Raw genomic sequence first — 26807 nt, 5'->3', positions numbered from 1 at the left:
CAAAGCAGAGCGGACCAATGTATGTTCATTTTCATCATCTGAGTCAGATGCCACCACTAGAAGGTTGATTTTCTTTTTTGGTGGTTGGGTTCTGTAGTTTCTGCATCAGAGTGTAGCTCTTTTAAGACATCTGAGTGCTGTAGCTGTCTTTAGAAATCTCACATTGGTACTTTTGCGTTTTGTCAAATCTGCAGTGAAAGTGTTCTTAAAATGAACAACATGTGCTGAGTCATCATCTAAGACTGCTATAATATGAAATATATGGCAGTATGTGGGTAAAACAGAGCAGGACACATACAATTCTTCCCCAAAGAGTTCAGTCACAAATTTAATTAACACATTGTTTTTTTAAAGAGTGTCATCAGCATGGAAGCATGTCCTCTGGAATGGTGGCCGAAGCATGAAGGGGCATACAAATGCTTTGCATATCTGGCACATAAATATCTTGCAATGCTGGCTACCAAAGTGCCATGCGAACGCCTGTTCTCACTTTCAGGTGACATTGTAAATAAGAAGAGGGCAGCATTCTCTCCTGAAAATGTAAACAAACTTGTTTGTCTGAGTGATTGGCTGAACAAAAAGTAGGACTGAGTGGACTGAGAGAAGAGTGAGGGGGGATTTGATAGCAGCCTTCAACTATCTCAAGGGGGGTTCCAAAGAGGATGGGGCTAGGCTGTTCTCAGTGGTGGCAGAACAAGGAGCAATGGTCTCAAGTTGCAGTGTGTGAGGTCTAGGTTGGATATTAGGAAAAACTATTTCATTAGGAGGGTGGTGAAGCACTGGAATGGGTTACCTAGGGAAGTGGTGGAATCTCCATCCTCAGAGGTTTTTAAGGCCTGACTTGACAAAGCCCTGGCTGGGATGATTTAGTTGGGGTTGGTCCTGCTTTGAGCAGGGGGTTGGACTAGATGACCTCCTGAAGTCTCTTCCAACACTAATCTTCTATGATTCTATGACTTGTAGGCTCTAAAGTTTTACATTGTTTTGTTTTTGAGTGCAGATATGTAACAAAAACATTTACATTTGTAAGTTGCATTTTCATGATAAAGAGATTGCACTACAGTGCTTGTATGAGGTGAATTTCTTTTGTTTATGTTTTTACAGTGCAGATTTTGGAATCACTGTATAGAGCACTGTATACTTTGTATTCGGTGTTGTAATTTAAATCAATATATTTGAAAATGTAAAAAAAATCCGGAAGTATTTAATACATTTCAATTGGTATTCCATTATTGTTTAACAGTGTGATTAAAACTGTGATTAATCACGATTAATTTTTTTGAGTGAATCATGTGAGTTAACAGCAATTAATCGACAGCCCTAATTTATAGTGACCTTTTATCTTGCAAACATAAAGGAGTTCACTAAAACAAGAAGCTAAAACACTAACATAAAATAACAAAGTGGCATAATTGAGAGGTGAACCATTTGAACAAATGAACCCGCAAAAATACCAGGATGATGAAAATGTATAAGCGCAGTACATATCAAAATGACTTTGAAAAGAATCCAATAAAATATCAACTGAGGATGCACTACAATAGAACCTCAGAGTTATGAAACCTCGGGAATGGAGGTTGTTCATAACTCTGAAATGTTCAAGTATCAGGGAGTAACCGTGTTAGTCTGTATCTATAAAAACAACAAGGAGTCTTGTGGCACCTTAAAGACTAACAGATTTATTTGGGCATAAGCTTTCGTGAGAAAAAACCTCACTTCTTCGGATGCATAGAGTGAAAGTTACAGATGCAGGCATTATATACTGACACATGGAGAGCAGGGAGTTACTTCGCAAGTGGAGAACCAGTGTTGACAGGGCCAATTCAATCAGGGTGGATGTAGTCCACTCCCAATAATAGATGAGGAGGTGTCAATTCCAGGAGAGGAAAAGCTGCTTCTGTAATGAGCCAGCCACTCCCAGTCCCTATTCAAGCCCAGATTAATGGTGTTGAATTTGCAAATGAATTTTAGTTCTGCTGTTTCTCTTTGAAGTCTGTTTCTGAAGTTTTTTTGTTCAATGATAGTGACTTTTAAATCTGTAATAGAATGACCAGGGAGATTGAAGTGTTCACTTACTGGCTTATGTATGTTGCCATTCCTGATGTCCAATTTGTGTCCATTTATTCTTTTGCGGAGGGACTGTCAGGTTTGGCCAATGTACATGGCAGAGGGGCATTGCTGGCATATGATGGCATATATAACATTAGTGGATGTGCAGGTGAATGAGCCCTTGATGGTGTGGCTGATGTGGTTGGGTCCTCTGATGCTGTTGCCAGAGTAGATATGGGGACAGAGTAGGCAACGAGGTTTGCTACAGGGATTGGTTCCTGGATCGGTGTTTCTGTGGTGTGGTGTGTAGTTGCTGGTGAGTATTTGCTTCAGGTTGGGGGGTTGTCTGTAAGCGAGGACTGGCCTGCCTCCCAAGGTGTGTGAGAGTGAGGGATCATTTTCCAGGATAGGTTGTAGATCGTGGATAATGCGCTGGGGAGGTTTTAGCTGAAATGTTCGTAACTCTGAACAAAATATTATGGTACTTTCAAAAGTTTCTAACTGAACATTGACTTAATACAGCTTTGAAACTTTACTATGCAGAAGATAAAAGCTGCTTTTAACCATCTTAATTTAAATGAAACAAGCACAGAAACAGTTTCCTTACCTTGTTAAATCTTTTTTCTTAAACTTTCCCTTTTCTTTTTTTTAGTAGTTTATGTTTAACACAGTACTGTACTGTATAGTATTTGCTTTTTTTTTCCATCTCAGCTGCCTGATTGCATATTTCCAATTCCAAATGAGGTGTGTGGTTGATTGGTCAGTTCGTAACTCTGGTGTTCATAACTCTGAGGTTCTATTGTATAAAATTCCACTCTTGCCAATTCAGTGTATGATGAAGTATATGTTGTGCATGTGGCTTTCTGCAACAACTTTGTTGAATCAACCTATAATTTACAAGCCCAGACACCTTAGCATATCAGTCACAGATTGATCCAAGGTGGCTCTTTCCAGATCAGGCCTCGGGTCCCAGAAACGCCCCGGTTTGGGGGGTGATAGCTTTGATAATTACCGCAATATCATGTTATTTAGCTGGAATCTTTTGTATTTGTATTAAAATAATTTGATTTAACAATTTACAACACAGATAACCAAACAATATATACTGTTATATTTTAAAACATTTTAGTTACAACACACTTATAGCTATTAATTCTACATTAATATTGTGATGTTTTTGTTTTTAATGAACTTACAAATTTTAACCTGGGTTTTGCCGAACAATTGGCCATATTCCTTAATAAAACCAAATCAAAATGAACAAATACTTTAAACAAAATGTTGATCAATTTAAAAAAATGTTTATAATAAAATGATACATTATGGTAAATATGCCTATATTTATGATTGACATTTGCAAAATAACTGAACTATCATTATGTGAGGTGATCCTGATTAACCTACATAAACTGAGGAGTCATTCCTGTGCTAGGTTCCAGACAATCCACAAGCCGGGAGCCGTTCTGGTGACTCTCAGGCCGATATATAAACTTCACGAGAGAAACAGTAGCTGTCTGCTCAGTATTACTTCATGGCTTGGAACTCTCCCCTGCCTGATAGTAATGACAGACTCCACAGGCCTTAGCCTCCTCCACCCTTGTCCTTGCTCCAACCTAACTCTCAGCCCTTCTCTTGCTTTGTTCCCAACCTATTCTTGACTCCTGATTCTGACTCTAACCTTTTGGTTCTGGTTCCAGGTCATTGCACGGACCACTAGGTCTGACCCGCCACATTTTTTTCTGACAGTTACAATAATATAATAGTAGTGGTTATTTCCTGATAATATTGAAATAGGGTCGTACCACAAAAAGTTGTATTTTTATACATTTGTGTGCAAAAAAATGTTTTTGTTACAACAAAATAACCCCCCCCCCAAATTTAAAAAAAATAGTTATGACAAAACATAACTGACAAAGGAAAAAGTTTCAACATTGCAATGTTTAAACATATAAAATAAAATATGAAAACTTACGTTTACTTGGGCACCATATATTTATAAATAACAAAGGATTAAATACATAATGCAAACTACTAAAAAATTCATTGGACATTACAGTTTAGAGCAGGTTTAGAAAACTTGAGGATTAAAATTAATTGCCCAATCCTTGGTTAACATCTGTATTGACCAATAAAGTGGGTGGGCACTGGAAATCTGTTAATTTTTAAACAAGATGATACCTAGAAAAAACTGCTTGAATTAACAGTGCATTTTAGCTAGATTACATCTTAATTTTGTCGGTTAAAATAAGTTAAACTATTTAATTAGGAGTCAAAGGTGTTTTTCTTGAACATTCATATGCTGTAAGAAAACAAATCATTTAGAAAACGATAACAACACATGCTTTATGAAGAGGAAATAAAAAGGGAATTATAAAAAAATTTCGAGAAATAAGTTTAGATACGTTCATAGAAGTGATGAATTGGGATCTATAATATTAAATTGTGATTTATTTTGTGAATAACAAAGGTTACCATGTTTTCTTTGGTAGAGACTTCATCACTTCCTTGAAAGGATGATTTCTTCATAAAGCAAAAAGGCTATAAGTTGCTAGTTTCTTCACCACAGCCATGGAGGTTGAGTCCGGAATTGAGACTAGCTTGATTCCTAAAACTTCTGTGATAATAACACACAACAATTGATTAGTTACATTAAAAATACACATATGAATAAATAAGAAATTTGAATACAACAAGGTCTGTAGCTCTGATACGTTGGTCAATACAAATGTGTAAGGAATGAAACAATTTATATATATTAATACTATAATTTACCTAAGAGTTTATACTTTTGCTTCTTTTTTTACTTCTTCTTCTTTCTACTTGCCATACTTCGCAGGTCAGAGAGATGATGAGTGTGTGTGTGTGTGTGGGTGGGGGTGTTACCCTACTTTCACTTACTTATTTACCTTTTACATTTACATAAGGAAATGCCTTGTTTAAAGAGATACCCAACTTTATAACTTCCTGATATACCTAAAGGGTATTAAATTACAATGACAAAGTGTTAATTGTCTTTGTTTAACTACATCATTGATTTATGTGCATCAAATCTTATTTTAAATCAAATTTAGGTTAAAAGCTATTCTTTTTTACTTTTTATTATTATTATTTATTACAGACACAGAGTGCCAGAGGTATTTCCTTTTTTTTTCCAATTTAAACTATATTTTTATATAAACCGTTTTTAACTCCATGACAGCTGGTGGTTCTCTCTTATGGGTTACAAAATGTATAGCTACAAAGCCCCTAAGACCTGTAAATACCCAAGCTTCCAATATTGTTTGATAAACAGAGATTCCTTCTTTTATATATTAGTAATTGTATTAGTTATTAGTCATTAATATATTATATAATTATTAATAATTACATATGTAATTAACTATAAATATGTTATGATTATTGTAACCCTTCTGTCAGGTGGAGCCAGCAGCAAGGTTAATATATGGAGCTATACCTATCTCATAGAACTGGAAGGGACCCTGAAAGGTCATTGAGTCCAGCCCCCTGCCTTCACTAGCAGGACCAAGTACTGATTTTTGCCCCAGAGTCCTTAAGTGGCCCTCTCAAGGATTGAACTCACTACCCTGGGTTTAACAGGCCACTGCTCAAACCACTGAGCTATCCCTCCCAGTTCGGTATTTTGGGCAGGGGTTGGCAACCTTTTAGAAGTGGTGTGCCGAGTCTTCATTTAGCACTCTGATTTAAGGTTTCACGTGCCAGTAATACATTTTAATGTTTTTAGAAGGTCTCTTTCTATAAGTCTATAATATACAAGTAAACTATTGTTGAATGTAAAGTAAATAAGGTTTTTAAAATGCTTAAGAAGCTTCATTTAAAATTAAATTAAAATGCAGAGCCCCCTGGACCGGTGGCCAGGACCTGGGCAGTGTGAGTGCCACTGAAAATCAGCTTGTGTGCTGCCTTCGGCACGCGTGCCATAGGTTGCCTATCCCTGATCTAGGGGTTCCTTTTCAACAATACAACACAAAACTGGCTCGAGCCCTCACCCAGCAACCTGGGATAATTACACACCATCCCCTGGGCACCTCCGAGAGGCAATACTTCCCCTCTCGCAAGCACAGAGTCTGAGTGTAGCAAAAACTTTTAATAAAAGGAGGGAATTACCTCAGCATTAATTTGGGAAAACACCACAATTAGGTGTTTCTAAGGTGCCACAAGTACTCCTGTTCTTCTTACCACAACTAGGGTTCATAAACACAAACCATGAGCAAAAGACCCACCCCCAATAAGTTGGTTCTTAAGCCCAGCAATCCAAAAGTCCTTTTAAAGTGCCCGTCCCGTCTCTGTATCCCACTCACAGTTGCTGTCCTTGGCCAGTGCAGCCCAAGAGTTCACCTCCCAACCTGTGTGGAGGCGGGGAATAAGGAGGCACCTTACACACTCCACTGCTCAGGCACTTGCTTGAGCCAATGGCCCATTGCTGCACTGCAGTGGGGCTCTGCTCTGGCCCTCTCCACCAGCCTCCCTGCTGGCCGCTTGCTGTGCCTCTCCACCAGCTGTCTACTTGCCAAGATATCTTCAGGTCCCCACACACACTTAGTGGTTTCAGCTGTTAGTAGTGGAGCCTCACTGCTAGTGTACACTGGGCAGTCTCTTGCAGTAGAGACACTGTCCCAAAGTAGGTCTAATACATAGACCTAGGTATCAGTGATTTCAGCTCGGCTACATGTAACAAGATTCAGTTGAATCTAAACCAGTTCTTTTATTATATCATGGAGAGAGCAAGGGTCTTCAAGAAGACCCACACCACCAGATACAAGTACTTATTCCCACTCTCTCTTAACTCATTGGGCTTTGGAACCCATGTCCCCTGCCTAGCGAGTGCCATTCAGTTGAGGGTGAGTCCCTCCATTGGGGTATGTCAGGTACAGTTCTGCTGCCCTCGGGTCACACAACAAGGATAAAAACCCTTTATTACTCCTGCCCCAATAACAAGGAGAGTGGGGATCTGACACCAGCCATAAGGGATCATTTGGGCAAGCAATCCCATCATGCTGAGCACATAGGCAGAGTGGGTGTGTCCATGCAAACGAGATCAGCTTCTGAATTCTTTTTCCACAGCTCACCACTAGATGTCAGGGGAGAGCTCATTCAGATCCAGCACCCTGCCCGGGCTTAATCCTGAGCTGTTGCTGGAGCTGGGTGCTTGACCAGCAGCCGCTGCTTTCTCCACTCTGCCTTTAGAGCTGGGTAGCTGGAGAACAGCAGCTGCTACAGGGGGCTAAGGCAAATTTTGGGATGACCATGGCTCCCGCAAACCCCTCTCCAGCACTGCACCTGCCACAGGCTCTGTGTTATGTGCTTCGTCAATCCTGTTTGTGATGCCACCGTAGACTGATTAATTATTACAATTATAATTGATTATTTATTGGGGTGCAATGTACATTTATCACAGATAGGTTCTTTTTTTGGTGGCTACTTGAAGTTAAGTAAGAAGATAAAATTTGGTGAAGCAGACACAGAATCTCTAGTTGACATAGACAAATATAATTGAAATAATAGAAAAATCAGTCTGTATAAGAATAAGATCAGTACAGCAAAGTGGTCTCCTGCATTTTCATACTTACAATCTTACATTGTGAAGACCATTAGTAACAAAGATGGGAAGGAAAAGTAAGTGCAGCCCATCTGAAGGGAGGGCTGATTCAGTTGACACTGTCTTAGGGAACTGATGAACGCAAAAAACAGGGAACTAGACTGGATCCTTTATACCCCTTCTTTATTTATTTTTTTGAATACCTAACCATATTTGATCATCATTTGACCATAACAGATTAATACCTATCCCTCATCAATATGTGTCATTTCGAGGGTCCACAATCACGCCTCTTAATTTTAACAAACCACATCACTCATTTCTTAATAATTCCTATAGGTTATTGTGGTTCAATTGTCTAATAACCAGAGTGCTGAAGCCCCCTTAAAAATCAGCTTCTAGCAGAATTCTTTGGTGTACTGTATTCTTTGTGTTTACTTGTTTGTTCTTCCAAGTGAGAGTGCAGAATTATGACCAGGGGTTATTATCTTAGGCCTGCACTTTTCACAACTAAAACAAAGCCTTCAGCACAGTGGTTCTCAACCTATTTACCACTGTGGGCCGCATATGCAGCTCTCTATGTGATATGTGGGCCACATCAATAGTCACATGCAGGTAGTATGGCTCTGAGGATGTCACATGGGCAGCAGCTGTGTGCTGATTGGGCCGCAAGTGGCTTGCAGGCTGCAGGTTGAGAACCACTGCTTAGCATAACTACTTCTAGAAGGCCTTACACTAATAAAACTGGCAGAGCAGGGGTGCAGTGTGGGCGTGGCCACGGGCAGAAGGGGCAGCCTGGGGAGCTAACTTTCAGAAGCGGAAGCTTCATCCACTGCCCATGTTTCCCTCCTCTCCAGTGCAGTGGGCTTGGGCTCAGTTACATAGTTGTCCAATGAGAAAGAAGGGGCAGGGTAGGTGGGAGCAGAGGAATATTAGACCTCTTGCTGTTGAGGATCAATAGCACATAGAGAGAAGGCAAGGGGAAGATCCTTTTTCCCGCTGTCCCCAAAAACCAGTTACTTCTACAACAATGGCATTTGAAAACAAGAGGCATTTCCCCCTCTCAGTGTTTGCTGCTGGCTGTCTCTGTGCTTGGCTTTGCTGGTTTTCCATATGTTGCCCGCTGCTCCAGTCTAACAGTGTGGATGCTTCCACTGCCAAGCCTCCATGCATTAAGGTGAGACCGGAAAATCAGAGGGGGACGTTTGTGCTGCTTCTCTCCATTTCCAATGCAGTTAAAATATTGGAGAGAGAGAGAGAAATTAAAACGTGTATTTGTTGGTCAGTCTAGAAGAATTACATAACTGTGTTTTATTTTATGCTGTTGCTGTATCATTCATCATACTTCCAGGGATCATGGAAAGAAGGGATAGTACTCTTAAGTTTTTGCATTTGACTTTTTTGTACAATTCTTTAATGTTATACAGCCCTCAGATGTTACAGTGATGGGTACTGACAACATCTTAAAATAAGTGAAAGTTTACATGTCAGTATGTCATTGTACTACAGTAAATTTATGTATTAACATGTATATATTAATAGATTTAAATGGCTTCGCAGAAGAGCTAACTTAGTGGTCTAAATATCAGATTTAAAATACCTACTTCCATGGAACCACAAGTTAAAATCCCAGAAGTGTCAATTTAGCTGTTCATGCTTCCAAGATGGGCAAGATAAGTTTCCTGAAGCTCACTGGCTGAGTATCTTTTGAATGAGAACTTATAAACCAAGGTCCTGTTGTCTTTGCACTTACTTACTATGCTCTGAAGCAGACATTATTTAAAACAAATATCAGACACCAAAAATATTAAACAGTGACAGTCCAGAACACTGTTATTTACCATTGTATTGCTACAGGAGTTTGGAGCAGGATTATAAAATGTTGTATTATTTTATTATGCATGGAGTCATTTATTGTTAAGTTGTAATGGGGAAATATCCATTGATATTTACCAATGATTTTGACCCTGAGCAAAATAATGAACATGATAATGAAAAATGTAAGGATATATTTTATCAGATTTTTAAATTACTTAGATGTTGGAACTGTATTTTTAAACTGTATGTCTTTGACATTTGCGCTGCCTGTTGGATGTTTGCTTATCTACCTCACAATAGAAGCAGTTCATGCTGCATCCTGGTTTTACATCCTCCTCATATGCACCTGCACAGTGACATCAGCTACTGTCCTGGAGGCCTTCATAGGCTCCTTTCCTGCCATTCTTTATGAACCAAATTGTGGTTCCATAAAAATCCAGGGGAATGCTCACCATTGATTTCAGTGGGACCTGGATTTAACCTTCAGCAGATAGAATGGTATAGTTTGTCTTCATACAGTGACAATGTAGGTTAATAAATGTGTGATGTACAGTAATGTAATGTTGTAAAATGTATTAGATAAATGTGAAGACATGCTAATTGAAACAGTGAGCACATGAAAGCGGAACAGTGATCCCAGCCACTGAAGAGGAACTGCCATGAAAATGGCAGTTGGTGGGTCTGGCACATTTCTCAAGAGCAGCTAAGCATGGGGAAGGGGGCGAATACATGGATAACTTTGTTCCTGCTGAAGTTACTTCCTCTATTTGTTAGCGACTCCCTTCTTCTGACACACAGAGATAACATTCTAAAGCACCTCATAGGACATCTACATGGGGAAAAAAAGTCCCTTGAGGAGAGGCTGAAGTCATTCTATATAATGCAGTGGTTTCTTTCTAACTTCACCGCATTTTGACATTTGAATTTCTCACTTTGTCTTAAGTGCTACAATGAGCTGTGGGAAAGAGACTCAGGTAGCATCAAACTGGGATATAAAGTACCTATTGCAGACCTTCATTGCTTCTATCTGCTGGTCTTGCTTTTATCCCATTATATGCTACGTTGCAGTGAGTATAAGAGGAAAACAGCAACACAAACTACCTAGTCAACTCAATGGGCCAAATTAATCTCTGATATATATGATGTTTCTCATATTTGAGGTACCTTTTGGCATTCCAGGTAACAAATGCACAGTCAGATAACAGGTAAAACTGTATCCAAAGTAAACTAGGATATGACAGACAGTGAGTAGCATTAGGCTTGGTAAGCATCCCCACCTGGGGTAAATTAGGGAGATAATGGGTTAAAGACTGAATAATTAATCAATTAGGACAGTTAAAAGAGAGACAGGAAGAGGAAGAGAGGTAGGTTGGAATGAAGGGTTGCAGAATCCCAGGCTCTCAGGGCAGAAAGAACTTGCCCTACTCTCGCCCTGTACCTAGGGAGAATGTAAGCATCTTAAGCTGTGAGGAACTGTAAATAAAGCATTGGGTGTTGAACTTGCCATAACTTCTGTGTGAGGATTATTTGCAGTAAGCAGACCAAGGTGAAGGAACCCTGCCCTGCAACACAGGGATGTTTTCCTCTCATGTTCCCAGGACTAGCATGTCTTGAAGCTCTCAGAAAGCTTCTGGCATGGAGCAGATAGCTAACTTCTTAATACAAAGGTTTCCTAACAAATCATCTCTGACATTTCCTTGTATCGTTTCCAAGAGGGCTTCATGCTCTTCCACACCATGAAATGTTATTGCTTCCTAGCCCTAGCCATGAAGAAATGTACTGCCAACTAGAACTGACTGAATAGTGTTTGACAAATACACCATTCAACAAGTTATCACCGTTTTCAACAAGTACTTTAGTCAGTGAATATTTTGCCGTATGTAAGCAAGCTGTTAGAATACTATTAATTGAATGAAGTATTTAATGAAACAGTTATGTTCACACACTAATTCATTCAGGGTGAAATTAACCCCTTTGCAGAGGACCAGCGTAGGGCCTATAACCCAATTATGCCTCATCAGCATCAGTAACAAACAAGAGAACTGACTTTCCATCAATGACTGTGATATGCTTCAAACTCTTACAAACCAGCACCCATCCACCACATATGGCAGACAGACCATCCTCTAGTTCAGCCATTCTCAGCCCCGAGCCCCCTGGCCCTGTGGATAAGCTTCAAGCCCCCAGCCCTGCTGCACTGCAGGGCAGAAGCCCCGAGCTCCCTCCTTTCCCACAGCTAAAGACCTGAGCACATGCCCCTCCCCTCCTCCCCCGCTGGGCCCTGGAGTTTTTATAGCATATTTGCGGGGGCTCAGAAAGAAAAAGGTTGAGAACCCCTGCTCTACTTCATTCCTCCCACATCCATACACACTTTTTTGAAGAGACATCAACATCTTTCTTCTTATCTTCCATTTACAGACCAGAGACTCAACTCTCCCCATGCCCACCCACCTACTATGGTCAAGAGACCACAAGTATCATGTATTATTTTCCATATTTTCCTCAGTCTAGGAACATTTCCCATTCAATATTCAACTGAATCAGAAAGCCAAATCTACTCCATGCTACATGGAATTGAAATCCCTTTTTCTCTTCCCTACTCACTCTTCTAGTGTGACTCAGAGACCATCCTCCGCCATGCCGCACCTTCCTGGTTCAGACTAGATGTCCTCCTTCACCCACTGCACTCTAAATGTAGTGGCCCACATTCCCTCTTAGAGACTGGATCCCTTGGCACTGCTTTTGTGTTGCAAAAGGGCAAGAAAGAAGGTTATCTTTCCAGTTCTCCAGGCAAGGGAGTTCTCCAAAGGGAAAGTAGAGTCAATGAGAGGTGTGCTGGGGTTGCACTGCACTCCAACAGCCCCAGACTGCAGACAATCCCTTTGGGGGGGCCATGAAGCTTTGAGAAGCTTCTAGGCTACTTTAATCTTCACCAGGATTGACATGAGACTAACCCCAAAATCAGGGAGTCACAACCAACTCCTTTGTACCCACATCCCCTTGCTGCACCCAATGGAAACTTGGTGCAGTAGAGAATCTAGCCTATAGGTTGCAGACCTCAGAATGTCCAATGCTTCAAACAAAGCTATTATGTTATTTACCTCAGAGAAACCTGGGAGCCAACATGTCTGCATAGTGTTTTACATTTTTAAGTTGTAACTAGTGATTTCAAAATGTCTTGTTGCTGGATAGATGGAGAGTGGCTCTGGCGTGGGCAAAGTTAAGGTTTTTTGAATATTGTACATAATTTATATGTGTATATTCATTTAAAAGTTTGTATTGTATGAATTGTGAGTATCTTTGAATATTTATCTACCTTTCCTTAATTGTTCATTTCCATACTTTTCAATATTTGGAGATTTTCTTAACTGTAACGTTCCTTGGTGTACATATATAGTAGCAAGCTCAAGTTAAAATGATCAAAGAAGTTTTGCCTGTCTTACTTGTCTTTTCAGTGTTCCATGTTTCCTTGTTCCTGATGTAGAGGAGCTGTGTGAAGTCACTAGCTCACCCATCCTATCCTTTGCTTAATTAAAACTTTTTTTCTTCAAATACTACCTGTGCATGAGTTTCCAAAGAAATTTCATTTGGTGAAAAGTTTCCAAGGATGGCAATGAGCCTTTTTCAAACTAGAAGGACATGAAGAAGAATTAAGTATAAGACAAATTTCTCCATCAGGGTAATTTGTAATTTTCTGTAATTCCAAAAGAGCACAATAACATTTATTCAAACTTTGAAGAAGAATTCATCTTAACTTGCAAATTATCACCTTATTGTCAGAGTAAACCTGTCAATTTTTCAGGCCACCGTAGTTATGGAAAAGCTATAAATAGGTGGATTACACTGGAACTTGGTTGCAAATTTAGGATGGATGAAAATATTATCTTTTCATAACAGTTTAATTTGCTATGTAGAACATTAATAGAGTAAGATCAATATTATGCCTTAGTAGCAGATACTGTTACGAAGAAGACATTCCAGTTAGATACTAACTTATTCATTTTATTTTTCAGGAACACAATATGAAAGACTGCTGCTGTCTCCGTACCTGTAAGTGTATTTTGCTTCAAATAGATAGATAGATACTGGAAGCACTAACCTTATTTTAATTGCTGTTTTACAGTGGAGGTTCTTTAACTTTCATTACAGTTTGCTGAAATGTGGTTTTGATTATTATTTTTTAATGAAATATGATTGGCCTTTTAAAAAACGTATTGGTAAATCTAGCCTTGTACTTCAATAATCACTCTTCACGCTGCTATGTGGGATATGAAAGGCTATACAAGGGTATAGCAAAAACTTCTGAGCTTGAAAACCTATTGGGCATTATTCTGTGGTCAATTTGTAACTTAAATGGGAATGACCTAACCTGCTGTTTACCAGGCAATATTTGTTCTTCGGTTTGTTTTCTTGCTGAAACTAAATTAAAACACTATTTGCAAATAAAAATGTTGGACAAGATTTTCCAAATTGACTCATGACTGTAGGTGGCTAACATTAGTCACCTTTAAAGGAGCTTGATTTTTAGACGGTGCTGAGCCACCCACTCTCTGAAAAATCAAGCCCCTTTCTGTTGTCTCAAATTGAGAACCTAAAATAATGGGACATCCAAAACTTACTAGTCACTTTGGAATACCCTGCCCATCAATCTTATCTGCAGAACATTCTAAATTATTATTTAATACAGTCAGTATAGGCACACTTTGTTCTTAACTAGTGCAGTTCAGTACAAGTCTTCACTTATGACTGTAATCTCTCTTTTAGGTGAGAAAATGTGTAAGCCGGTGCCTACAGTCATCCAGTTTACATACAAACATTGTAGCACTTCAGTTAATGCATCCAAATGCAGTGATCATTGCAGAAAAAAAGAAAAGTAAGTTATTAGGCTGCATTTAAATAAAATCCAGACTGATTTGTTATTGGAAATGTCTTTGTATGAGATTTTCAATTGTCTAAGAACAAATTATTTGATTTTTTTAATGATACTATAAAAGACCGAGTGCCCTATTTTCTTACTGTGCTTCCACAACTGAAGAAGAGACAAACTCACTGTAAGTCACTATCATGGAAAAGATGAGGGAAAATTGGTTTTAGTGTGCATCATGGTCCCCTCTGTGCCCAATCCTGCAGAAGCTGCCATATGAGTACAGTATAGTGCTGAGTGAAGCCAGGAGTGAAAAAAGTTAGAATCTGAGAACAGCCGCTTTTCTGAAGACTAGTGGTTTCCCACTGGAAATCCAACTGGGAGGTGTTAATGCTTTGTAAACAGCACTAGGTAGCAGCAGAGGATGAAAGTGTAGAGGCAATGGGCCTTTGCTGGTGTCCCAAAATCTGTGTGGATCCTGAGACAGCTGCTGGATTAGAAAGAGGAACATTGCAGTGGAATGAGGAGAAGGAAATGCCAAGAATTGGAACTCTGAGAATCCTTCCCCTCACAAGACCAGGGCCGGCTCCTGCTTTTTTGCCACCCCAAGTGGTGAAGCAAAAAAACCAAAAAAAAATCCAAAGCTGCGATCGGCGGGACTTTGGCGGCAGCTCTAATGCGCCGCTTCATTCTTCAGCGGCAATTCGGTGGCGGAGGGAGTGAGGGACCTGCCGCCGAATTGCAACCGAAGACCCAGACATGCCGCCCCTTTCCATTGGCCGCGCCAAGCACCTGCTCCCTTTGCTGGTGCCTGGAGCCAGCCCTGCACAAGACATTCTTGCACAGGGGAGTGTGCGACTGTGAGGCAGAAGCTTTGGCCCAGATCCTCAAAGGTATTTAGCTGCTTATCTCCCTTTGAAATCTATGGGAGTTAGGCACCTGAATACTTCTGAAGATCTGGGCCTTTGTTCCTCACTAGTTCCATTATCTCTGTTATTTTTTATTCAGATGTAAATCTTCACTAGAAGCTATAAATAAAACCTCTCTGTACCTATCCCAGCAACTTTCAAAACAAAATACAGAACAGTAGCTAAAGGAGTTTGAACACACTAGAGCGAGAGAACTTATAGCCAAGGAGAATTTGTCTTTTGGTTTTGTTTTTCCTACCGATGCATCAGAGGATGAAATATTACAATAGTTGGATTTCAGCTCTGACAAAATAGAATCATAGAATCTTAGGATTGGAAGGACCTTGAGAGGTCATCTACTCCAGTCCCCTGCACTCATTGCAGGACTAAGTATTATCTAGACCACCCTTGATAGGTGTTTGTCTAACCTGATCTTAAAAATCTCCATTGATGGAGATTCTGCAACAGGGGTTGGCAACCTGCGGCATGCGTGCCAAAGACAGCATGTGAGCTGATTTTTAATGGCATGCTGCTGCCTGACGCCTGCCGGGGTCCCGGCCCTACTCAGCCACCTCACCCACCGCTCTCTCCTGCGGGGACAGGAGGCAGAAGCTTGGTCCTGCCGACAGCCAAGCTCCCCTTCCCCTGCTTCTTCCCCCAGCATGGTGCTTTCCTGCCCCTCCTCCTCTCCTTCCCTGCGCTGATCAGCTGATCGCCCTTGCGGAGGGGAGGGAGAGAAGTGGAGCTGCAGCATGCTTGCTGCTCCAGGGAGGAGGCAGAGAAAAGGCGGGGATGGGACCTTGGGGAAAGGGGGAGAATTGGGGCATATCTCTTCCAGCCCCCTGCCGTGAGCCGCACATGGCAGGGGGCTGGGAGCACCCCTACAAGCTGAGCACCCCAGCCCTCTGCCCTGACCCCTGCACCCCACACACACCCAGCCCTCTTCCCTGATCCCTCCACTCCCTACACACCCAGCCCTCTGCCCTGACCCCTGCACCCCCACACACACCCAGCCCTCTGCCCTGACCCCTGCACCTCCCTCCACACACCCAGCTCTCTGCCCTGACCTCTGCACCCCCTCATGCACCCAGCCCTCCACCCTGACTCCTGCACCCCCTACAACTCCAGCCCAACTTCTGCACCACCCCTCACATCCCCAGCCATCCCACAACCTGACTCCTGCACCCCCTCACACACCTCCAGCCGCCATTCTGACTCCTGCACCCCCCATACCCACCCCCACCCTGGGCACTAAATGGGAGCTCCTGCACCCCTCCCCCCACATTCCCACCTGCACCCCTCGCACCAAATGGGAGCTGTCCCAGGTAAGCACTCCACACCCAAACCTCCTGCTCCAACCCTGAGCCCCCTCCCTCATTCTAGCTCCTGGTCAGACCCTGCACCCCAACCCCCAGCCTGCTCCTTCACCCCCAACCCTGTGCTCAGTGCACTCTCACCCTCAGCTCAGTGCAGAGAGAGAGGAAGAGAATGGGCTTGAACCAGGGAGAAGGTAGGTACCCACTCTATGTGGGCAGGGCCGGGACCCCAGACCGGCAGCGGGCTGAGCGGGGCCAGCAGCCGGGACCCCGGCTGGCAGGAGCTGGCAGACAGAACCCCAGACCAGCAGCGGGCTGAGCTGCTCAGCCCCCTGGTGGTCTGGGGTCCTGGCAGCCGGCCCCGCTTAGCCTGCTGCCGGTGTGGGATCCCGGCTGCATGCCCCTCTCAGCCCGCTGCCAAACTAGGTGAATGGAACCCCAGGCCAGCAGCAGGCTGAGCAGGCCAGCGGCGTAAGATCAGCATTTTAATTTAATTTTAAATGAAGCTTCTTAAATATTTTGAAAACCTTGTTTACTTTACATACAACAATAGTTTAGTTATATAATATAGACTTATAGAGAGAGACCTTCAAAAAAATGTTAAAATGTGTTACTGGTATGTGAAACCTTAAGTTAAAGTGAATAAGTGAAGACTCAGCACACCACTTCTGAAAGGTTGCTGACCCCTGCTCTACAACCTCCCTGGGCAATTTATTCCAATGTTTAACCACCCTGACAGGAAGTTTTTCCTAATGTCCAACCTAAACCGCTCTTGCTACAATTTAAGCCAAGTGCTTCTTGTCCTATCCTCAGAGGTTAATGACAGGGCCGGCACAACCCATTAGGCGACCTAAGCAGTCGCCTAAGGCACTAACATTTGGGGGGCGGTGACCGTGGCGGCTGGATCTTTGGCTGCCCCGGCCGTCATCGGTATTTCAGGGGCGGGACCTTCCGCCACCTCTGTTGGAGGCAGCATTTCGGGGGCAGGACCTTCTGCCGCCTAGGGCGGCAAAAAAGCCTTTGGCGCTCCTGGTTAAAGAGAACAATTTCTCTCCATCCTCCTTGTAACATCCTTGTAGAGAACAAGTACCTTATTGTGTTCATTGTATAATAAAGACAGTATTTAAGGGAGCATTTTGTTTACAAGTAAATCATTTCAGAAAGAAAATGAATACAATTTATATATGAGAACATGCCAAATTGATTTCCAAATGACAGCCTCTCACAAGTTTGAGAGATTTCAGCCAAAATGATCATGTTTATTACAGTTGCATCTCAGGGCCAACCCTGAATTGTGCTAGGTGCTGTACCAGCATAAGTAAGAGACAGCCCCTGGCCTGAAGAGCTCACAGCCTAAAGAGACAAGAGAGACAAAGCACAGGGGAAATGAAAATAGCATACAAGCAAGTGAACAGTGTCATGGCAGCAAGCCTTATGTTAGCTCTGTGATTATTTTGGTTTTGTTTTGTTATTTAAATCCTTTCAGTGGGGTTGTTAGGAAGGGATTAGGTAAAACCAAGGAAGGGAGGCAAGTGAAAGGGTTGTAGCCATTCAGCACAGGGGATGGAATCAGGGCCGGCTCTAACTTTTTTGCTGCCCCAAGCAGCAAAAAAAAGCACCGCCCCGCCGAGCCCCCCTCCCCCCCCCCGAGTATCATGCTGCTGGAGCAACCCCCCCCCGCCGAGCGCTGCACCGCCGGAGCCCGCCCCCTGCCCGCCAAGTGCCGCGCCGCCGGAACCCCTCCCTGAGCGCTGCACCCCGCGCCGCACCCCCGCTGAGCGCCACGCGCCGCACCGCCAGAGTGCTCCCTGCTGAGCGCCGCACCGCCCCCCACCACTCCAAGATTGGCCGCCCCTTACCAGGTGCCGCCCCAAACATGTGCTTGGTTGCCTGGTGCCTGGAGCCAGCCCTGGATGGAATGTTCAGAGTGAAAACTGTAGAAAGAAGGCTGATATCATCAGTGTCTAACAAACAAATAAAAGGAAGTTCTTCTTCACACAGCGCACAGTCAACCTGTGGAACTACTTGCCTGAGGAGGTTGTGAAGGCTAGGACTATAACAGGGTTTAAAAGAGAACTGGATAAATTCATGGAGGTTAAGTCCATTAATGGCTAGTAGCCAGGATGGATAAGGAATGGTGTCCCTAGCCTCTGTTTGTCAGAGGGTGGTGATGGACGGCAGGAGAGAGATCACTTGATCATTACCTGTTCTGTTCACCCCCTCTTGGGCACCTGGTATTGGCCACTGTCGGTAGACAGGATACTGGGCTCAATGGACCTTTGGTCTGACCAGGTACGGCCGTTCTTATGTCTATCAGTCTTTGCTTGAACTGCTTTCTGCAGCTGCCTGCTGGCTTCAGTCTCTGGCTAGCTCCTCCCTGCAGTTTCTTTCCCACATCACAGGCAGGAGAGGGAATGCTGCATGGCAAATTTAAGATATGGAATAATTTGGGTAAATGTGCACAACGTTAATACTGAATGGAAAACCAGACTCCTAACTTCATGCATATTAATCAGTTCTGCTGTTTCTTTTATGGAGAATCATTCTTCCTGATCTATAAGCAAGTAAGCAGTTAATTTAGACAAGAACAATTGAACATTGTGAAATGGGTTGATTGATGAAGGTAGAAGAGTCTTACAAATAGCAAAGATAGATTCTATTGTTTCGAGTGAGCAGTTTTGAGTAAACAGGTATCTTATGAATAACACCGAATCTGCCAGATCAGTCAGCTTGCAAAATACTCTTCTTTATGTGCTTAGAGATGTCAGGCTCTCAGGGGATGTTATGAAAAACAAATTTACATTAACTCTTGGCACTCTGAAGTTGTATTTAACATTTCAAAACAATACAATTTACCAACAACAACTTTTTTCTTCCCTTTAGCTTTGATTACAAAGAACGCCAGTGTTGCTGCTGCCTGGAAGATAAAACTGAGGCTCAAGTTGGTACTCTTATTTGCAACAGGGAAACAATTGACTTCAAGTACAAAAATGTTCTCTCTTGTGCATGCAAAGATTGTGCAAAACCATAAGATACTATTATTAGTAGAAAATCAATAGTCTTTTATTCTTCAAATTATGATGTGATTTTGATCCTTTCTAATTATATAAAGCTGATTTCAATAATGATCAAACAAATAAACAAAAATAAACATAGGGCCCAGTTTGTTCCGGTATTCGTAGGATGCACAGCACATACTCCTAGGAGCAGCCCACATGAACAGCTCTCAAGCGAGTTATTCTGTGGAGCATATCCACTCCCATTCTATACTGCCTATATAGATACACATATGCAACATGCCCTCATCTTGTACCAGGATGCCTAGATCCAGGGGTGCTGGAACAATTTGTATAGTGAGGGTGCTGAGAGCCATTGAACCAAACTGTAAACCCTGTATATAATGGAAACCACTTCAAGCCAGGGCGTGCGGCTGCACCCCCAGCACTCCTAGCTCCAGCGCCTATTCCTAGATCAGCATGGGGTGTATCAGGGCTGAGAGCTGGAGTAATTGCTATTGTGTATCAGTTGCAAAGAACTGTTAGTTCTAGGGCCCAGCTAGTGAGTGACACATGCCAGTCATTCTGATTTTTGCTGAGCTGCATGTTTGTGTATAGCAGTGTTCCTTCAGCTTACACCCTGTGTTTGGCAGGGTCCTTTATGGTATAAAGGCCACCCGCTCCACTGTGCCCATACCAAAGTGCCAGCACTGATGGTTGGCACAGAGGATGCTAGCAGGCATTATTCAACACTCAGGTCCATGCTAATGACTGATTGGGGGAGGCAAAATTTACATGGAGGGGTGCACGGGAAATTAACCACTCCTACCATCTGCTACCATCACACAAGCATCCCAGGCCCCTCCCAGAGCTACTCTATACAGGGAACTTCTGTGCAGTGACTGAGGTATTGATCCTACAGGTGGTTAAGAGTTGCAGGATTGGGCCATGAATGAGGAATATTGTGTTTTTCCCAACATAGACAACAGAAACACACCCGTTCTGTTTTTCACCATGGTACTGCACGGGGCCCTTAGGCTATGTCTCCTCTGCAAGGGGTGTGTGATTGGGACACACGTACACTTACCTGAGCTAGCTGTGTTCTAGCGAGCACTAGAATCAATAGCAGTGAAGCCTCAGCAGCACAGGCCTCAGCGTAGACTAACTGCCTGAGTAAGTACCCAGCATCCCAGGTGGGCTTCTACAGCTCATGCTGAAGTCTCTGCTGTGGTGGCTTCCCTGCTATTGGTACTCACATTAACTAGCGCAAAGCCAGCTCGGGTATGTCTACATGTGCTGCACTCACACCTCTGACTGCAGCGTAGACATATCCCAAGTCATGATTTCATTTCAAAACAGATGAATATCACACATTTCTCTCTCATCATTAGCTCTTTACTAATCACATCTGTCAAATAAACATTTCTTTGCATTTAAAATATGTGATGCTTAGTTCATTGTGAGCTGGTGTTTGATTTTGTTATTAGTTATTTCATAGCAGCTAAGTGTGTGCTACATGCTTCCCTGAAGACAAAGAAATACACAGGCCCTGAGGAAAACTACATACCTTCCCTGGGCACACCTAGCAGGCAATGCTTACCCTCTTGCAAACACTCAGTCTGTGTATAAAACAAAAAAGAACTTCATTAATGGGAGAAAGGAACGCAGCATTAATTTGGGAAAACACAACAATGCTAAATCAACTATGTGTTTATACAAATAGTAAGAAAAACACCCACTCCTACAGCATCTTGGGCAGTAGCCCTTAGCCTCTGTTTCCCCCCTGCTGGTGTGAACATCTAATGGACAAATGTCCCTTTGACACCTCATGTCCTGCCCCTTTTCCCTCTGGGGCACCCCACTTAGGGTTTGGTGTTAGTGAAGTCCCAGAGCTTAGGAGTGCACTCGAACAGGTCCAGCTCCAAGCCTGAGGGGGCAGTGCTGTCTGGCTTCTTGAACAGATGCCTTGCTGCCACCTCTGCATCATCTCTCATTGTACCACCTCTAGCCATGATGCCATCTCTGTGCTATATCTCTTGCCTTGCCACCACCTCTGCCTGCAATGCCATCTCCTTGCCATCTTCTCTATCTGCCTCTGTGTCATTTCTCATCATTGTCACCTCTCATTGCAATGACAGATGGGGGTCTTCAGGCTCCTAGCCAGTGATAGTGATTACAGCTCTCGTTGTGCTAGATCTAGTTCCCCCCAAGAGTTCACTCAGCCCTGCCATTATACTGCATGAAGAGTCTTGAGCAGAGTCTTGCCACCAGGGATTTACTCTTCCATACCAGGTAAAAGCCCCCTTCCCCTCCCTGTCCGCCCAATGGTCCCAGTTCCATTACTCAGAAGTGTATGGCTCTTTGCTCAAGGCATATTATGTACAGTTCTGTTGTGTTTTTGTCACACAATAAGGATGACAACATTTCATGACCCAAACATCCCATACTTAATTGTATTTTAATCAAAATGCTCACACTGGGAGAGCTGGTAATGAACATGCAAATGAGGTCTGCTCACCAAGAGATGGGAGCTGAGAGCTCCTTCCCTAGAGCTACCAAGCTGCCATAGGCTTACATGTATAAAAACAAGAGCTGGTCAGGATGTGTGTTACATTAGGAAAACAGATATTTTTGTTTTATTTTGTTTTCATTGAATTTTTTTGTGAATTTTTTCATTAAAAACTCAAACCTCCAAAATTTTCCAGTTTTTGACAACCAGCCTTTTGATTATTTTAGTGAAAACCCCCCAAATTAGGACAAAGACAAAAATGTTCATGAGAAGATCTCCATGTAATCCCACAGGAATTTTTAATCAAAAATATTTTCAATGTAAATTTTTCATCCAGTTCTAATAAAAATGCAAGGACCTTAAAGGAAGGGGCCAGAATTTCAAAAGAGCTCAAGGCCAGATTTTCAAGGGCCGAGCATCCTGGGCCAGACTTTCAAACATGTTCAGAAACCAGCAGCTCTCACTGTGATGTGCTCAGCTCTGTCCAAAATCTGGTCCCTTGTTTTGGTGTTTCCTTGGGAACTGAGCTGGGTGAAACCTCAGGGATGTAAGATGGTGTGGAAGTTTTGTCTGGGTAAGGACTTCAGGATTTGACCCAGGAGTTCTGCAATGAGAATTGTTGAAAACGTCCCATTTCCATTGACTTTAATGGGAGGTACGGGGTCTCAGCACATAACAATATCCAGTCCATATTTTTTAAAGTTCTTTGGACCCCACAGAATGAAGAGTGCAATATAGATGTAAAATATTGCTACAGTCTAAATTAAACTAAGCAGTCATCCTTCCATACACACCCCTTCCTCCCCATCATAGTCTGGCTAGTCTTTATGAAAGAAACTTATATTGATTTGTTATAAACTTTGTGTTTTAGTTATCAGGCTGTACCAAGGATGGACCTTAGGCATAGCAACTGCAACCATCGAGCCTGTGATGACTTGACAAGTCATAGACCAATTCCATATCCCCCTAAGCCACCAGTGGAAATGATGACTCACCCTAAATCCAGATCCCTTGCCAGTGCTGGGACCAGAGATTCTTAGTCCCTGCCTCCAGTAGTTTGAGGCCCCACTCTTGCTTGGGATCCGATATAACTCAAAAGGCTGGACCTACCTGTAACTTATACATAAATCTTCTACTATATTCCTTTTGCACATAATTTTTCTGCAACAAAAATGTTTTTCCTACAAAATATATTAATAAAAGATCAAGCATTATTTTACAATATAGTATTATCCTAAGAATAATATTCTCTTGCAATATTTGACCCTTATCTACACTGATACCTTGTTTAATCATGAAAAATAGAATGTACATCTTGTAGTAAAAATGATTTATTGCTTAATCCTTTGTGTTTATTTGTCAGTATTTATGCCCACTAAATGTAAAACACTTCTACAATCATTCATACCCCCAGTAGGTGAATACACACCAACTAGGGGATGAAGTCAGCCTGAGAAGAGGATGTTGTGCTCCAATAAGTAATTTACAAGTGTTCCTGAGGAGAAACATTTCTAAAAATATAGATGCGTGAATTATTTCTGTGAGGGCAATCCTGGTGGCAGAAGAACAGTCACAACACTAAGGCCTTAATTTAGGAATTTAAGAACTTTCTGGTCAGCATAAGAATTAAATGATAGAAAGGTGATCACCTAGTTATACAATAATGCTCATCTATAGAACTTTCTATCACAGGATCTCAAGGTGTTTTACAAACAAACTAATGAATTATACATAAGGAAACTGAGTCTCTGAGGATTTAAGACTAAAAATTTCAAAAGTAACCACTGATGGTAAGCATCTTAGTGCCCAACATTTTTGGGGTGCTCAGCATTTTTTAAAATCAGAATCAAAGTGTTTCAAACTGGGGAGTCAAAATTGGAGATGTGACATTCTGTACCTTGGGGGAGCACTCTGTAACCCCCATATTCCTCATTTTTATATAATCATGATCTTGCATATAAAGCATGCCATGTGAGGAAATTCACTGTTCTATCTGAATAGGTATCTCTTTAGTGCATATGAAGTTATGCGATCGTGTTGTATGGTTGTCACTAAAACATGCTGTAAGTTGGGGAATCAGGCAGATATTTGCTCCCCAGAGACAACAGCAAGGAGAGTAACCAACGCCCCGGGTAAAGTGTCAAACAATCATCAACAGCCATTGTCCAGCAAGCGAGCTACAATTCGATGACTCACCTGCATGAGGCCAGACCAGGGGAATTGCTCAACCTTGCCGGGGACTCAGCAATGCCCCCAGACATGCCTGGACTTGTGCTCCCCAAGCACATGGGACTGAGGGTATAAAACAGAACACAACAGGCTCATGCTTGGCCTTTCTTCTGCCCCTACCTATGCTGCAAGCAACCAAGACACTCAGAAGAAAACTAAAGACTCCAACAGAGGAGGCTAGCCCAGGTTTAAGGGACAAACCTGTATATTAAGAACTGCAATATCCAGTGAGGTGAGAAAAACTGCTTAATCTAGATGTTACCCAGTCTAATAGGGTTGAGAGTTTAGACTGCATGCTTATATTTTATTTTATTTTGGTAACTAACTCTGACTTTTTGCTTATCACTTAACATCACTTAAAATCTATCTTTTGTAGTCAATACATTTGTTTTACTGTTTATCTTTACCAGTGAGTTTGTTTGAAGTGTGTGGCAAAACTGCTCAGGTTTGCAAAGGCTGGTTTATATCCACTTTCCATTGATGAAGTGGTGAACCAATTAATAAATTTGCACTGCTCATCTTGAGCAGTGCAAGACGGCATATTCCTGAGGTACAGTGCTGGGAGCTGGGGGGATCTGGCAGATGCCTTTCCCTGTGTGATTCAGGAGTGGCTCTGAGAACATTCATGCAATCTAGCTGTGTGTGGGGCTCCACATGCTGTTGTGCTGAGTGATCACAGCGCCTGGAGGGGTTTGCTGCTTGTCACTAGCAAGGCATTATGAGAGAAAGTCCAGGCTGGAGAGAGTTCAGGGGGCACAGCGGTCCCACAGTCCCAGGCTACACCCCAGGGATCCTGTCACAGGAGACACCCCAAAATCAGTAGCCCCTTTTGAAAATGTGGCTGTGACTTGTCCAGGGCCATCCAGGAAATCTATTGTACTTCTAGGTACATGGCCAGATCTCTTAGCTATACTTGTACCACTAGCCCTTCCAGCTCTTATTTTCAGTGTATGGTTCTACATCGTCTCCTCAGACACAAAGGATCAATTCTTTAAGTCAATGTGCACATCTGTTGGAAGTCCACTCTACTCTGCTTTTAATTGTCCCTACCCAAATTAGGGTATTCATATGCTATTAACCTTTTGTTGTAAATTAGATATAAATATGTTGGTTCTCAGCTGCAAAGTGGAACACAGAATCAAAGACACACAAGCCAGCATTTTGTGAATCATAGACTAATTCTTAAACTAAAGCAATGCTATTTTCTGCTCTAAATATATCTATCACTGTTTCTATTTACTACATGTATTTGCTAACAGCAAAAACTCAGGCCGAATGATTTCACAAATCACCTCTTTGGCAGGTTTTAGACTAGTTCTCCCTTTCTTCTACGCCCAGATGCCTGAGGGTAAGCACTTTCCTTTCTTAGCTGAAACTCACTGGTATGTCTTGTCTTGCTGTCTTCATTTTGTTCCATTCATTTCTAGAAACGCTTCATCTTCCCAGGTCCAGGTAAGACCTTTTTCAACATTTAACTTTCCTGCTATGCATTGAGCTACAGCATGTCATTTTTGCTGATTGTCATTTCACATGTTAAACCAATGCAACAACAAAGGTAGGCTTCAGTGAATATTGTTAGTGCAGCACTTTATAATATTAGTAATTCAGATACTGTAGTAGTGATGGGGCCATACAGCTACCTAGATAGATAGACGGGTTACTGTTGACACGTATCTTACTAAAAGTCCAAGTGCTGTTCAGTGGCAGTATTTAAAATTGTACTTAGGTCTGTCTGTTATTTTCATACAGTATCAAATTTTGAAGTTCAGCTCAACAGGAAAATGTCTGCTGAATTATGCCATAGGAAATTGGGTCTGCTGGAAATTCCCTTTACAACTAGATAGCAAAAGCACAACTGCACAAAGGTTATTCAACTTCTCAGACATAGTTCTTCAAGATCCTTCAAAGCTGCTGTACGTTAGGGGGAACTGAAATAATGAGAGCCCAGCACAGAGCACAGAAGGCTGGTTGTCCTTTTAGAATTTTTTCCAACTATTATAGCGAAAATAGCTGTGTAATTATGGAGATTGCAAACTATGCTTGCATAGGACCCAAACCTGCAAATAAGTAAATGACTTTACTCATGTGACTAGTTTCATTGAAATGCTTGAAATGCCCCTACCATGGTATCCTGTGAAATTTCATCTTCGCTCACGCCACATGGCAAGGGCTGTGTGGGAATTAGGATCAGGGATGGAATTGGAAAGCTGCTATTCTCTGCAACTCCACAGAAGTTAATGCTACAAGCAGTATCAACAAGTCCTCTGTGTCTGCTTGCCCCTCTTGAAAGGGAGTGGGTTATAATGTACATTGGGGACAGCATGGCTTCGTTTGAGGTGTCAGGCAAGTAGGCACAGAGACTGCCATCTACTTTCTCCGAGACCCCTGGGATTTATAGGTCTCGCTTCTCCCCCACTCTGATTGCTAATCCTTCCCTTGGAGGGAAGGATGCAGAGAAAATCTCACAAGAAAAACCTCTGTTTCCCAATGATTCCCCTTCCACAAGCCTTTCTGCAGGGCATGAGCACCTGGTCCAGAGCTATTAACTATTTTCCTCATTG

The 26807-nt window shown here is 42.3% G+C and overlaps 2 protein-coding genes across 2 annotated transcripts in view; both read left to right on the top strand.

The window, feature by feature from the left end:
- The first annotated feature begins 8593 nt into the window (after positions 1-8593).
- LOC128830457 (integumentary mucin B.1-like) lies at positions 8594-20900 on the top strand. Its single transcript, XM_054016285.1, has 4 exons — positions 8594-8783; positions 13438-13474; positions 14189-14297; positions 19396-20900. Exons 1-4 carry the CDS (start codon positions 8637-8639, stop codon positions 19541-19543), a joined length of 441 nt encoding a protein of 146 aa, XP_053872260.1. The 5' UTR covers positions 8594-8636; the 3' UTR covers positions 19544-20900.
- Positions 20901-25615: 4715 nt separating this feature from the next.
- Positions 25616-26807, top strand: part of LAMB4 (laminin subunit beta 4) — an 85156-nt gene continuing 83964 nt past the window's right edge. Inside the window, exon 1 of the mRNA XM_054016153.1 lies at positions 25616-25698. The gene's annotated coding sequence lies outside the window, so the exon portion shown is untranslated. The remainder of the gene's footprint in view (positions 25699-26807) is intronic.

This window comes from Malaclemys terrapin, chromosome 1, assembly GCF_027887155.1.
Source record: "Malaclemys terrapin pileata isolate rMalTer1 chromosome 1, rMalTer1.hap1, whole genome shotgun sequence".
Classification (NCBI taxonomy): domain Eukaryota; kingdom Metazoa; phylum Chordata; order Testudines; family Emydidae; genus Malaclemys; species Malaclemys terrapin.
This window is presented reverse-complemented; position numbering and strand designations above follow the sequence as displayed.

What these genes read in the sequence shown, in the direction of transcription:
- LOC128830457 (XM_054016285.1), top strand. Translation starts at nt 8,637, where the DNA reads ATGGCATTTGAAAACAAGAGGCATTTCCCCCTCTCAGTGTTTGCTGCT. An exon ending in CCAAGCCTCCATGCATTAAG is followed by an intron (nt 8,784 to 13,437) that starts GTGAGACCGGAA and finishes TTTATTTTTCAG; the next exon opens with GAACACAATATGAAAGACTG. An exon ending in CATTGCAGAAAAAAAGAAAA is followed by an intron (nt 14,298 to 19,395) that starts GTAAGTTATTAG and finishes TCTTCCCTTTAG; the next exon opens with CTTTGATTACAAAGAACGCC.